Source organism: Budorcas taxicolor, chromosome 2 (genome assembly GCF_023091745.1).
Source record: "Budorcas taxicolor isolate Tak-1 chromosome 2, Takin1.1, whole genome shotgun sequence".
NCBI classification, from domain to species: Eukaryota; Metazoa; Chordata; class Mammalia; order Artiodactyla; family Bovidae; genus Budorcas; species Budorcas taxicolor.
Genome location: NC_068911.1, coordinates 21,104,424 through 21,118,798, shown reverse-complemented (window position 1 = coordinate 21,118,798; position 14,375 = coordinate 21,104,424). Strand labels below are relative to the sequence as shown.

The window sequence follows — 14,375 nt, the reverse complement described above, 5'->3', positions numbered from 1 at the left end:
CTTCTCTTAGGTCCATACCATTTCTGTCCTTTATCAAGCCCATCTTTGCATGAAATGTTCCCTTGGTATCTCTAGTTTTCTTGAAGAGATCTCTAGTCTTTCCCATTCTGTTGTTTTCCTCTATTTCTTTGCATTGATTGCTGGGGAAGGCTTTCTTATCTCTTCTTGCTATTCTTTGGAACTCTGCTTTCAGATGCTTATATCTTTCCTTTTCTCCTTTGCTTTTTGCTTCCCTTCTTTCCTCAGCTATTTGTAAGGCCTCCTCAGACAGCCATTTTGCTTTGTTGCATTTCTTTTTGAATGTATGTATATACACACTTACCATATGCTTTAATGATCCGACTCCTAGGAATTTACCCTAGAGAAATGAAGCTTCATGTTCACATTTGAATATTTGTAGCAGCTCTATTCATAATGACCAAAAACTAGAGACCACTCAAATGTTCTTGAACAGGTGAATAGATTAATGAACTGTGGTTCATCCATACAGTGGAATATTCCTCATCAATGGAAAGAAATTATTAATAACTATTCATACGCACAACCTGGCTGCCTCTCAGAGGCACTTTGCTGAGTTAGAGAAGCCAGTCTCAAAAGGTTTCATGCTGTCTGATTCCACATTTATATGGAAGATGTGCCATTCTTAAAAAGATAAAACTATAGTGAATGAGAAATAGAGCATCGATTGCTAGGGGCCGAGGGTAGCGGGTGTGTTGTACTATGAAGCACTTTTCTGGAGTGATTGAACTGTCCTGTGTCCTGGTAGGATGGTGGTTACACGCTTCTATACGTATGTTAAAATTCACGAAAGTATACACAAAAAGTCAGTATTACTGTATGCTGGTTAAATAATTAAATGCCATAGACAGAAAATAAACAGATAAAAGACAGGAAAAGGAGGGCTTCCCTAGTGGCTAAGTGGTGAAGAATCCGCCTGCCAGTGCAGGAGACAGGGGTTTCATCCCTGGTGCGGGAGGATCCCACATGCTGCAGAGCAACTAAGCCCTTGCACCACAACTTCCGAGTCTGCGCTTTAGAGCCCGCGTGCCGCAGCTGCTGAAACGGGCGTGCTCTGGAGTCCGTGATCCCCAACTAGAGATGCCACTGCAATAATAAGCCCATGCCCCACAGCTGGAGAATAGCTCCTGCTCCCCACAACTTGAGAAAGGCCCACACAGCAACAAAGACCAGCACAGGCACAAATAAATAATTATTAAAACAAAATACTTTCACACACACACAAAAGACAAGGAGAAGAAAGGAGGGTCGGAGGGAGAGAGAAAGAGAGAGACTGAGAGTGGCGGAGGGCAGAAGGATAAGGCATTAGGCATGAGATGAAAGAGGAGCTGGCTAAGGGGAAGGTGTAAGCAAGAAGGACATCATACTGCGATAATAAAAAATAATTTAAAAATGAAGTAAATTAAAATGCATAGAAACAGTTAACAGACGAATGCTTACTGCAGAAAATATAATCAGTCATATGGAGATAGGCTTAAGGAATACTCCCAGGTGGCAGGGGAAAGGAACAAAGAGATGACTACAATTATGGAAAAAAGAAAAAAAAAAGGGTGTGGAGGACAAACAGCATGGATCCACAGGTAAATGAAATCAGGTGTTCCTGCAGAAACAACCAGGGCAAATGGAAAAGCACCTATTTTGAGAGCAGAGCTCAAGACAAGCAAGTAGTAAACAGTACAAAAAAGAATTTTTAAAGAAATGAAATATAAAATCCAAGATTAAAAAAATAGTCACATGCCTCAAGTAACACAGGGTCAAATACATAAAAGCAAAAACTGCTAGAAATGAAATGAGAAATTTATAGAAATACCATTGAGGGAGGATTTTAAAACATACTGTGTCAGTCTTTGACAGATAAAACAGGTGAAAAATATGAGTATAGATAACTTAAATAATATTCTTAAAGCTAGTGCCAAATACTTCTCTCTTGAAGCCTGAACTCTTCCTTAAGAGACTTGCCTTTTCCCTAGTATGCACAAAATTGATGATATGTTAACTTGCAAAGCAGACCTCTGTACAAAATGCCCCAGAAATGGCTTAGCCTACATCTTCTGATGAAAACGTGATAGAACTAGAAATCCATGCCACAGACATAATACAGAAGATCATTGTGTGAACAAGATGGAATAGGAATCAGACAGGAGCCTTAAAATGATGAGCTATTGAGACTGTTTCTGTCGGGAAAGGGAGGGGTTGACTAGGCCTGCCCAGTAGGGTGGACAGGTGGTGTGGAGGGTCAGGTGGCGGTTGGAGGTCATGGGTGTGTCATGCATCAAGCTCTCCATGTATGATTCTTTTCTCAGGTGCACTCTCGAAGCCCTATATCGTTGACAGTCAGAGGTATGCAGACAGGATGTTGTTCAAAAGACAAAATATTAAAGCCTATGGCCAGAAGTGCTTGGAGGGGCTTTCCATATTGGCAGGGTTAGGAAGAAAAGTAACATCACAGCAGCACAGTGACGGACCAGAAGAAGGGAAAGAGTTCAGGGATCAAAGGGTTTGATACGTATTTTAAAAAATGGTGTAAAGGGAGCAGAGGATTAAAAGGATAAAAGGTTATTGGGAAGTTCAGAGGAAGAACATTCCAGGTGAGACTCCAGGTAGCTGAACTGGAATGGAGAGGAAGCCATAATGTAAGAAGAAGGGAGGGATTTATCACAGTTGGCTTCAGATCATCATTCTCTGACTACCTCCTCCAGGTTCATTTATATGAAAATCACTTTGGAGAGATACTCTTTTAGCCTTGAAATTGATCTTAATAGTTATGTAATTTGATCTAAATTCTCTCAAAGGAGAAAGGAAATCAACATTTGTTGAGACTCTGCCATGTGCTTTTCACTATACTTCAACACCATTATCCTCTGTAATTAGAGGAACCATGTAATTTATTGTCCGAACTAGACTCTCTTGAGAGTAAAAGAACAACAGATAGAGGCTGAGGTTTTTCTGGGTAAACTGGCATGGATGGCAGTCCTATAATTATCAGACATCCTTTTGAGTTGTATGTGACTTTATCAGCATTTCAGAGACAGGGAAACTCAGACTCAGAGAAGTCTTTTATTTATCTATTATTTTGGCTGCATTGGGTATTTGTTGCTGTGCACAGGCTTCTCACTGCGGTAGCCTCTTTTGTTTCAGAGCACTGACTCCAAGGCAGGCTTCAGTAATTGCATGCAGGCTCAGTGGCTGCAGTATACTGGCATGGTACATGTTGCTCCGTGGCGTGTGGAATCTTCCCGGACCAGGGATTGAACCTGTGTCCCCTGCATTGGAAGATGGATTCTTCCAATGGACCACCAGGGAGGTCCTCAGAGAAGTCTTTTGACTAAAGGCACCCAGTTAGTGAGAGTCAAAGGCAGAGGCAGGTCTCAGACCCAGGTGTGTGTGACTCTGAATAACTGTTGCTAACTTAGTTCCCGGTTCACCTGCATTAGCTCCCCATCATCGTTTCACTTGCCTTGGCTTGACAGGCTCCCTTCCAGACAGATACTGTGACGGTCCCAGCTGGAAGTCTGTCTCAACACAGATGATTCGATGTGTGATGACTCTGCCGATGCCAGCAGTGACAGGAAGCCAGCTGTTCTCAGAGCCTTTGGCCATGCCATGATGCCCTTGAGATGTCTTAGCTCCTGTGTGTGGGCTACCCAGAGACCCCAGGTTTGCTTACTTTGTAATCAGAGTTATCAGATGAAGCCGGGGATGGCCAGTTAAGATGATGGAAGGAGATGCTGATAGATCCAGGGCTCACAAAAGCTATAACATCAGAGAAGCTTGGGATTAGAAGAAGCAATGAGTGAATGCTGCAGCTGCTCGGTCGCTTCAGTCATACCTGACTCTTTGCAGTCCCATGACTAGCCCACCAGGCTCCTCTGTCCATGGGATTTTTCCCGGCAAGAACACTGGAGTGGGCTGCCATGCCCTCCTCCGGGGGATCTTGCTGACCCAGTAATTGCACCCGAGTCTCCTGTATAGCAGGCAGAATCTTTACCACTGAGCCACTGAGGAAGCCCATAATAAGGAATAGGATTCAACAAGATGCAGATCTAGGGGTAGACAGCTGAAGAAGTTTCAGCTTAAGGAAGTGTGACAGGGCAGTGGGAAGGGACTTGGGATTAACTGAAGGCCCAGTAAACTGTCATCCATCAGGTCACTGAAAGAGGAGGTGGGTGCAGAGCAGGAGAGCGAAAATGGGTGGATGGCTCTGAAAGTTTTCACCTGATCAATCTCTTTGCTTCAGTCCTGCTTTGGTTCTGGGGTGTGTGCCAGGGGTGTCCAGCTGGTCTCAGTAAGGCCATCCTGGGTCTGTTCACCTAGAGCCCAGCCATTCAGACCAGGATCTTTGCAGATTGCGTTCCTCTAAAAAGTCTTTGGGGAACAGGATGGGGGTCTTTGAAGGCCAAAACAATGGGTTCTTGGTGGCTGTAAATGGACCACAACTGAATTGATTTTTTAAATTAAGTTTTAATAACACAGTTAATACAAGAATGCATTCTCTTTGTAATAATTTCAGAAAATGACAATTAAGGCTAAAATTTCTTTTGCCCATGAACCAGGTTCCTTTACCTCTTCCACAGATGTAGCCCTTTCTTCAAGCCAATTTTGGATTTATCCTTCTAGACTTTTTTCTATATATTTGCATTCACATGTGACCTTATAGAAAATTTATTATACTTGTCTCAAAGATTTGGAGGGCCTTGTTTGTTTAAACGCAATCCCAAAATTATAGAAAAGTTGCAAGAACAGTACAAGGATTTCTGTATACTCTTTACCTGATTTACCGTCTGTTCATGTTTTGTTTCATTTGGCTCATCATTCTCTCTATTAAATATATTAATATGCATGTATATTTTTTTGTGGGCCATCTGAAAATGAGTTGGAATCGTGGTCCCCATTTTTCCCTAAATAATTTAGTGTGTATTTTCTAAGAACATGGACATTCTCTTGCATATGTACAATTATCCAACTCTGGAAACCTAATATTGACCCAGTGCTATCATTTAATTCATAGTCTCAATCCAGATTTCATTAGCTGAACCACCGATGTCGATCTTCAATTGAACCACGGACTTTTTTTTTTTAAACAAAGAAGTATTACATTGTAATAGCCAATCTTCATCTTGCTGGTTTAACATGTTAGTACATGTAGATAGCCCAGTGTTATAGAGCCATACGTAATATTTCACTATGTGAACATGCTCTGGATAATCTGCCCCTTCCTCTGTTGATGAGCATTCACGTTATTTCCAGTTTTTCTTTAAAACTGAAATATAGTTGCTTTACAATGTTGTGTTAGTTTCTACTGTACAGAGAAGTGAACCAACTATCCATGTACATATATCCCCTCTTTTTGGATTTCCTTCCCATTTAGGTCACCACAGAGCCCTAAGCAGAGTTCCTGTGCTCTACAGTAGGTTCTCATTAGTTATCTACTTTATACGTAATAGTGTATACATGTCAATCCCAATCTCGCAGTTCATGCCACCCTCTCTTTCCCCCTTTAGAGTCCATACATTTGTTCTCTACATCTGTGTCTATTTCTGCCTTGCAAACAGGTTCATCTGTACCATTTTCTTAGATTCCACGTAGATAAAATGCGTTAATATACAACATTGATTATTCTCTTTCTGACTTGCTTCACTCTGTGTAACAGTCTGTAGGTACATCCACATCTCTACAAATGACCCGATTTTGTTCTTTTTTATGACTGAGTAATATTTTGTTGTATATATGCACCGCATCTTCTTTATCCACTCATTGGTTGATAGACATTTAGGTTTCTTCCATGACCTGGCTATTTTAAATAGTGCTGCAGTGAACACTGGGGTGCATATGGTTTTTTTTTTTTTTTTTTTTTAATTTTGTTTGTTTTCAGGGTTTATGCCCAGTAGTGGGATTTCTGGGTCATATGATAATTCTATTTTTCATTTTTTAAGGAACCTTCAAACTGTTCTCCGTAGTGGCTGTATCAATTTGCATTTCCTGCTTTTTATCTCTGCAAACATCCTCAAACATAACTGAATGCTAGTGGGGATTGCTTTGGATGACTGTTCTAAGGACATTTACAGTGAGGACGAATAAGGACTCATGATGTTGAAGAAAGTACCTTCAAAAGGAGTTCTTAATACAGAGAAGCTCCTGGTTCACATATTATGACTTTAAAGCAACACAGTTATTCAGACTTTCCAATAGTTGTTAAAAAAAAAAAAAAGGCTAAGAAAGTTCACGGTGAAGAGCAATCTTTAGAAAGATAGTTAACAGTAATGCTATCTTTTATGGATTCAGCACTGTGTTAGGTAATTGCACCAGAACGGAGAGGCCTTGTTTGCTCTGAAGGCCTTTGATGGAAACAGCCAGATCTTACCCCCCAACCAGCTTCACTCCCAAGGCAAGCAATGTTCTCTTGACTGGGACACTTTTCTCCTGTGCACTTAGCAAGCTTCCACCAGGGGGGACGGTTGCTATTTCTGCTTTGTGTGAAGCATTTTGTACCATCTGGGCTGGCTGAATTTCAACAGAGATAGTAAAGAAACATTTATCAAGAAAAATCAAAGTCAGTCTCGCCAAGTGTGGTCTAGAGAGATTTGCTTTCTCGATACATATACAGCTCTCTTGCTGCTGGGAAACATGACTCTGCTTTGAAAAGTTTCAGGAGGGGACAGGCCTTTGGATCTTAGCCTGCAGCTACTTTCAGCTGCTCATGATACAGTGACTTTAGTAGCCAGAGCACTTGGAGATGTGAATACCGACAGTCCCAGAATCAATTCCACTTTGTTCCTTTTCATAGAAAATTTTGGCCCCTTTGGAAGAGGATAGACCCGAAAGGAATAGAAGTAGAAGAAAAGGTCTATAAGAGTTGGGGGAAAGATGGAGTCATGCCTCAGTTAGGATTGGAAAGTTCAGGGGAAGTAGATGGGCAGGGAGAGGTCATTCTTAAACCATTAGTTATGAGATTGGCTCAAGAATACTTGTCCTACAAAGAGTACTCTGAAGGAGCTGTGAGGTTGCATACTTACACTAGAAGAATGTTCTGGTGATTGTCCTGTGTTGTCAGTTTATAAGACAGGGGAGGGCGTGTGCTCTTTGAAGACAAGCTGTTTTCGCTTGCATATGTGTTGCCAATCAACCAGACAGACAAGTTTCTGGCACTTCAGAGCCTCTCAAATCATGTTTTTATGCAGCTCACTAGGGTGATAAATGTGTCATTCCAAGATCCAAGCCTGGCAACTGGCACATGCTGTTTTCCTTGGAAGGCTCAGTGAATGAGAGAAAGTAACAGTTGGAGATTGTATGTAGTCCATGGGGAAAGTGTATGGACATATTAAGAAATTATATCATCTAGGAAAGTTTTACCTAATGTGTGCTCTATGGACCAGCAGTATCAGCATCACTTGGGAACTTGTTAGAGAAGCAGATGAGCAGGTGTCACTTCAGACTTAATGAATCAGAATCTTATCTGTGGGAGTGAGTGGGTCATAGGAATATGCATCTCACTGGTCATCTGGGTGACCTTTGTCCACACTAAGGGCTGAGAAGCATTCCTTTGGAAGGGTTCAAATGGAAAAGTCAGATGCTTTATTCTCAAGAAAAAATTTGGAAATGATTAAGTCTTCGTAATAACAATAAACCAATGTAGTAAAAGAGGGCACTGAATATTAATTGTAATAACAATGAAATAGCAATAACACGAAAGTGAAAGCAATAATATAGCTAGCATTTATTGACTATTCCCTAGGTGCCAGTTTCTGTGTTAACAATGTATATTCTTTATCTGATTGCACCCTTTTAACAGCCCAGTGAGCCCATTTTACTGATCAGGAATTTGAGGTTCAAAAATGTGAAATAACTGCTAGGCAAGATGCAGACCCTGGATTCGTATAGCCCTGTATCCACTATACTATATGAGCTGGCTACTGTCTCCTTAGAAATCAACTCTGCTTTGAATTTGTTGTTGTTGCTCAGTTGCCAAGTCATGTTCGACTCCTCGTGATCCCAAAATTGCTTCGAATAACTTGGTTTTATTCTGCTAGGTACTGGGGACAGGGGGTCAACGTAAGATATTGAAGACAAGATAAACATGTTATGTTGGCACCCCTGTCCCCAGTACTTATCAGGGTGCCGAACACATTAGGGACCTGCTTATTGAACTTAACCAAATCAAAGAGGAAAGATTCTTACTTGTGGTACAAAAATGAGATACAACTTGCAAGATGACATGGAATAGGAATTCAGCCTGTGGATAAGGGGAAGAAGGGGCCATGTGCTAGAGTACAGAATGATGTCAGTGCAGACTAGGTCACAGCTTGCCTCCTGGGGTCCCTTGTCACTCCTCTGACAGTCCACTCAGCCCTTTCTCATTCCCTTTATTCAGTCTCAACCCTTCACTAGCTATATGATCTTAGCCAAGTCAGCCCCCTACCACTCCATCCCAAGCAGTGGTTAGTTCTCAGGTAAAATGAAAGGGAAGAGGAGCAAGGGGGTTGAGAGTAATTTTGGGGAGTGAATATAATGCCCCCAAAACTTTAAGCTGGAAGTGAACAGGGTAAAGACAAGAGGGAATGTGGAGAAAGAGAAAATTTTGTGTTGGGCTCAATAGATTGATTGGTGATGAAAGATTTGTAGCAGTGGGGTACTAGAGTTAATGAACTGGAAAATGGGAAGTAGTATAGCTTGTGGGATACATGAAACTGAGTTTAAGAAAGTAGTGTAACTTCTGGATGATAAACACCAGGAAGGAGGTGACTGTGATGAGATGGAAGCAGAGGTTGCAGGGAGTGACTGGGATGCTTTATTCTTTACTTTGCTGATAACTTGTTGCACTTATGAAGCACTTAGAACAAATACTGAATGATAGCGGTGGTAATGGGTATCTTTGTCATATTCCTGACTTTAGTGAGATTGCATTTACCATTAACTTTGGTGCTATTATTTCCGATGTCCTTTGTCCTGTGGAGATTTCCTGTTACTTCTAGCTAATTGCAATGATCCTATAGTTTTCTCCTTTGACCTATAATTGTGATGAATATTTTAATAATAGATTTCTGAGGTTGAGCCATCTTTGCATTCTGGGTAAGAGTCACTGTTTGTTAACCTTTTAAGCAGATAGTTTGATTCAGTCTGCTAATATCAATATATTACTTTGGGCATTGTATCCTCAAGATCTAGACAGTTTTCATTTTCTTCTCTCCTTCCCTTGGCCATCTATGTTACTGGTTTTTGAACTGACTCCTAATTAACTTCTTCCATTTCTCCAGACTGATATCTTATGCTGCCTCATCCTTCCTGTTCTCAGTTGCGTCCCACACTGTTGGCCTTCTTCTTCCTTTCCCTGCTAAACCTCCTTCACCCAGGGTGTTCTTGGGCACAGGTGGAGCCTAGCTGTAATGCTATTTTTCCAGCCCTCTCTCCCTGGGCTGTCTAGGTGCTAGGTAATGGGTGCTGCTTGGATAATAGGTCATTTTGGTTTAGAGGGCCATTCTTTCTCTTTTATTAATAGCTTTTTCTTTTTTATTAATTGCCTTTTATTGGAGTGTAGTTGCTCTATAATATTGTGTTAGCTTCTACTGCACAGCACACTGAATCAGCTATACATATACATATGTCCCCTCCCTCTTGGATTTCCCTCTTATTTAGGTCACCTGGTGCATTAAGTAGAGTTCCCTATGCTGTGCTGCATGTTCGCATCAGTTGTCTGTTTTTCTTTTTGAATTCAGATAAAATGCACCATTAACCATTTTTAAGTGTATAGTTTAGTGGCATTTACTGCTTTAACAGTTTTGGGCAACCATCGTGTCTATCTAGTTCCAAGGAACTTTGTCACCTCTAAAGGAAACCCCATAACCATTAGGTAGTAACTCCCATTCCACCTACCACCAGCTTCTGGCAGCTGCTAGTCTGCTGTCTCTTTGGATTTACCCGTTCTGGATGTTTCATATAAATGGAATCATAGAATATGTAAATTTTTATGTCAAGGTATACACATGTTCATAGCAGCACCTTTTACAATAGTCAAAAGTTGGTCAACTGATGAATGGATAAGCAAAATTTAATATATTCATGCAAGCAGATATTCAGTTCAGTTCAGTTGCTCAGTTGTGTCCAACTCTCTGCCACCCCATGAACCGCAGCACGCCAGGCCTACCTGTCCATCACCAACTCCTGGAGTCCACCCAAACTCATGTTCATTGTGTCAGTGATGCCATCCAACCTCTCATCCTCTGTCGTCCCCTTCTCCTCCTGCCCTCAATCTTTCCCAGCATCAGGATCTTTTCAAATGAGTCAGCTCTTCGCATCAGGTGGCCAAAGTACTGGAGTTTCAGCTTCAACATCAGTCCTTCCAATGATCCTCCAGGACTGATCTCCTTTAGGATGGGTTGGTTGGATCTTCTTGCAGTCCAAGGGACTCTCAAGAGTCTTCTATTCAACCATAAATGAAGTACAATATGTATGATCCTAGAAAGGATTAAGCTAATTGGAAGAAGCTAATTTTTCTTGGAGGCCTTTTGGAAAATAAACTTAGAAAATTTATGGTTAATCTAGGGGAAGGGCAGTTTGAAAGTCAGAAATCAATTTTAAACCAACATAGAGTCTACATCTTTTCAGTTTATCTCACTTCGTATGCTTCTTAGCTGTTGGTGCTAATAAATGAAGATTCCCGTTAAATAAATGTGATGCCCGGAAACCTTTGCACAGGTTCTACAACCATCACTGGTTGGCACTTTAACATTTGGGGGTTCAGTTCAGTTGCTCAGTCGTGTCCGACTCTGCAACCCCACGAACCGCAGCACACCAGGCTTTCCTGTCCATCACCGACTGCTGGAGTCTACCCAGACCCATGTCCATTGAGTCAGTGATGCCATCCAACCTCTCATCCTCTGTTGCCCCTTCTCCTCCTCCCCTCAATCTTTCCCAGCATCAGGGTCTTTTCAAATGAGTCAGCTCTTCGCATCAGGTGGCCAAAGTATTGAAGTTTCAGCTTCAACATCAGTCTTTCTAGTGAACACCTAGGACCGATCTCCTTTAGGATGGACTGGTTGGATCTCCTCGCAGTCCAAGGGACTCTCAAGAGTCTTCTCCAACACCACAGTTCAAAAGCATCAATTCTTCGGCACTCAGGTTTCTTTATAGTTATTAATGCTAAAACTGGTTTGTTTGTTTTCTTTCTGATTTTAGTAAGAGATGCTAAAAACCTTGTACCTATGGATCCTAATGGCTTGTCAGATCCTTACGTGAAACTGAAACTGATTCCTGATCCCAAGAGTGAGAGCAAGCAGAAGACCAAGACCATCAAGTGCTCCCTCAACCCCGAGTGGAACGAGACATTTAGATTGTAAGTTAAAAGTATTGCATCCCAGCCTGGGTGGCAAGGTTGGGTTGTGGGCCGCTAGAGATTGGGAAGGTCCTTTACCAGCCTGTCTTTCCTTCCCTCCGTCCCTGCCTCCTTCTCTCCTTCCCTTTCTCCCTTCCTCTCTTCCTTTCTTCCTTCTTTCCTTCCTCTCCATCTGCAGTTTTGCATTGCAAGCCAAGTAAAAATTGGAACTTTTTTCATATACAGTATTGAGAATGTCTCTGATGTGGGGGAGTGGAAAATACTGTGATGTGTTGCTAGGTGAAGCCAAATTGTGGGAGTTGCTCTGGGTCTCAGCAAACATAGAATGCAACCCATAGGGTGTGGGGATGACCTCCCTAGGGCTGTGTGTGTGGATGATGCTGGGCCAGCCGCCAGCCACCTGCTGGGAGCTCTTTGCTAGCTGTCATGCAGGGTCTTCCCTGGCTAGTGGTCCAAGAACATGGCCTCACTTTTTGTTGCATCTGAGCTAACAATTATGAGATACATCAGCTGATAGTTACTGAGCCTGTGCTGTGTATAACAAGCACTGTATTAAGGGATCTGGCTTCACTAGTCATTTCATCCCCATTCTGCCAACGGGGCTTAAAGAGGTTAAAGAACAGGCCAGTATCCCACAGCAAGAACAGGGTAGGATGGGATTCAGTGACAGTCCAACTCCAGGGAAAAGTGAATGTGTTAGTTGCTCAGTTCAGCTGTGTCCAACTCTTTGTCACCCCATGGACTGTACCTTGCCAGGTTCCTCTATCCATGGAACTTCCTAGGTAAGAATATTGGAGTGTGTAGCCATTCGCTTCTCCGGGGGATCTTCCTGACCCAGGGATAGAACTCGAGTCTCCTACACTGCAGGCAGATTCTTTACTGTCTGAGCCACAAGGGAAACCCTCCAACTTCAGGGATCACGGGCCAAAAGCATGACTTCTTGTGGTGCCCCGGTTCCTCCTTCTCCTCTCAGAGAAAAACTGGGGGCTCATCTCAGCCTCCATCAAGGACATGCCCTAGAACAATTTCCCCCAGACTGGCCCCAGCAAGGCTCTTTCCTTCATACATTTTCTCAACCTCATCATTATGTGCAAACACTCACATAATTACAGGACTGGCATTCATAGTTCTTAGAGTGACTGTGTCAATAGGATTTCCTGAACATCGTGGATCCCGGACATACGGCACTGTAAGTGGTTAGAACTGCCTGGTCAGAGCTGGCCTGGGTCCTCTTCCTGTTTAACCACAGGCTGTAAAGCAGAAAAGCTCTGCCTCGCTAGGGAGCTTGCCCGGGATGAAAACTGAATTTGTTTCTTGCAACAGCTTGTAATCTTTAAACATTGCTACCTTCTGGCTTTGTCCTGTTGTACATTTCATCTGCTTGAGAAATCACTGTAACCTCCACTGACTTTTTTTTTTTTCCTCCTTGCAGCCAGCTGAAAGAATCAGACAAAGACAGGAGACTGTCTGTAGAGATTTGGGATTGGGATCTGACCAGCAGAAATGACTTCATGGGATCTTTGTCATTTGGGATTTCTGAACTGCAGAAAGCTGGTGTTGATGGCTGGTAAGGAAACTTTCACTTTGAGAGCAACAGTACAGCTTGATCCATCGAAACGTGAGATCAAGAATGGTTCCCTTTTTCTCCTAAATGTTTCTCCTTTTTCTCCTAAAGACTAAAGCAGAATTACAAGTGAAAGCTGGTAGATTGGTTCTGCCACATCAGTTCAGTTCAGTTGCTCAGTTGTGTCCGACTCTTTGCAACCCAATGAATCGCAGCACGCCAAGCCTCCCTGTCCATCACCAACTCCCGGAGTTCACTCAAACTCATGTCCATTGAGTCAGTGATGCCATCCAGCCATCTCATCCTCTGTCATCCCCTTCTCCTCCTGCCCCCAATCCCTCCCAGCATCAGAGTCTTTTCCAATGAGTCAACTCTTCACATGAGGTGGCCAGAGTATTGGAGTTTCAGCTTTAGCATCATTCCTTCCAGTGAACACCCAGGACTGATTTCTTTTAGGATGGACTGGTTGGATCTCCTTGCATTCCAAGGGACTCTCAAGAGTCTTCTCCAATACCACAGTTCAAAAGTATCAATTCTTCGGCGCTCAGCTTTCTTCACAGTCCAACTCTCACATCCATACATGACCACTGGAAAAACCATAGCCTTGACTAGACTGATCTTTGTTGGCAAAGTAATGTCTCTGCTCTTGAATATGCCATCTAGGTTGGTCATAACTTTCCTTCCAAGGAGTAAGCGTCTTTTAATTTCATGGCTGCAGTCACCATCTGAAGTGATTTTGGAGCCCCCCAAAATAAAGTCTGACACTGTTTCCCCATCTATTTCCCATGAAGTGATGGGACCAGTTGCCATAATCTTCGTTTTCTGAATGTTGAGCTTTAAGCCAACTTTTTCACTCTCCCCTTTCACTTTCATCCACTTTCAAACCACTAAAAAGAGGCTTTTTAGTTCCTCTTCACTTTCTGCCATAAGGGTGGTGTCATCTGCATATCTGAGGTTATTGATATTTCTCCCGGAAATCTTGATTCCAGCTTGTGCTTCTTCCAGCCCAGCTTTTCTCATGATGTACTCTGCATATAAGTCAAATAAGCAGGGTGACAATATACAGCCTTGACATGCTCCTTTTCCATCTGTTTTTCCATGTCCAATTCTAACTGTTGTTTCCTGACCTTCATATAGGTTTCTCAAGAGGCAGGTCAGGTGGTCTGGTATTCCCATCTCTTTCAGAATTTTCCACAGTTTATTGTGATACACAATTGAAGGCTTTGACATTGTCAATAAAGCAGAAATAGATGTTTTTCTGGAACTCTCTTGCTTTTTCCATGATCCAGTGGATGTTGGCAATTTGATCTCTGGTTCCTCTACCTTTTCTAAAACCAGCTTGAACATCTGGAAGTTCACAGTTCACGTATTGCTGAAGCCTGACTTGGAGAATTTTGAGCATTACTTTACTAGTGTGTGCTGCTGCTGCTGCTAAGTTGCTTCAGTTGTGTCCGACTCTGTGCAACC

At 42.4% G+C, this 14,375-nt stretch overlaps 1 protein-coding gene across 1 annotated transcript in view; it reads left to right on the top strand.

Annotated features, from left to right (window-relative positions):
• Positions 1–14,375, top strand: part of PRKCB (protein kinase C beta) — a 381,711-nt gene that overhangs the window by 252,782 nt on the left and 114,554 nt on the right. Inside the window, exons 6-7 of the mRNA XM_052659473.1 lie at positions 11,188–11,344; positions 12,777–12,911. Of these exons, the coding sequence (XP_052515433.1) occupies positions 11,188–11,344; positions 12,777–12,911 (292 nt within the window). The remainder of the gene's footprint in view (positions 1–11,187; positions 11,345–12,776; positions 12,912–14,375) is intronic.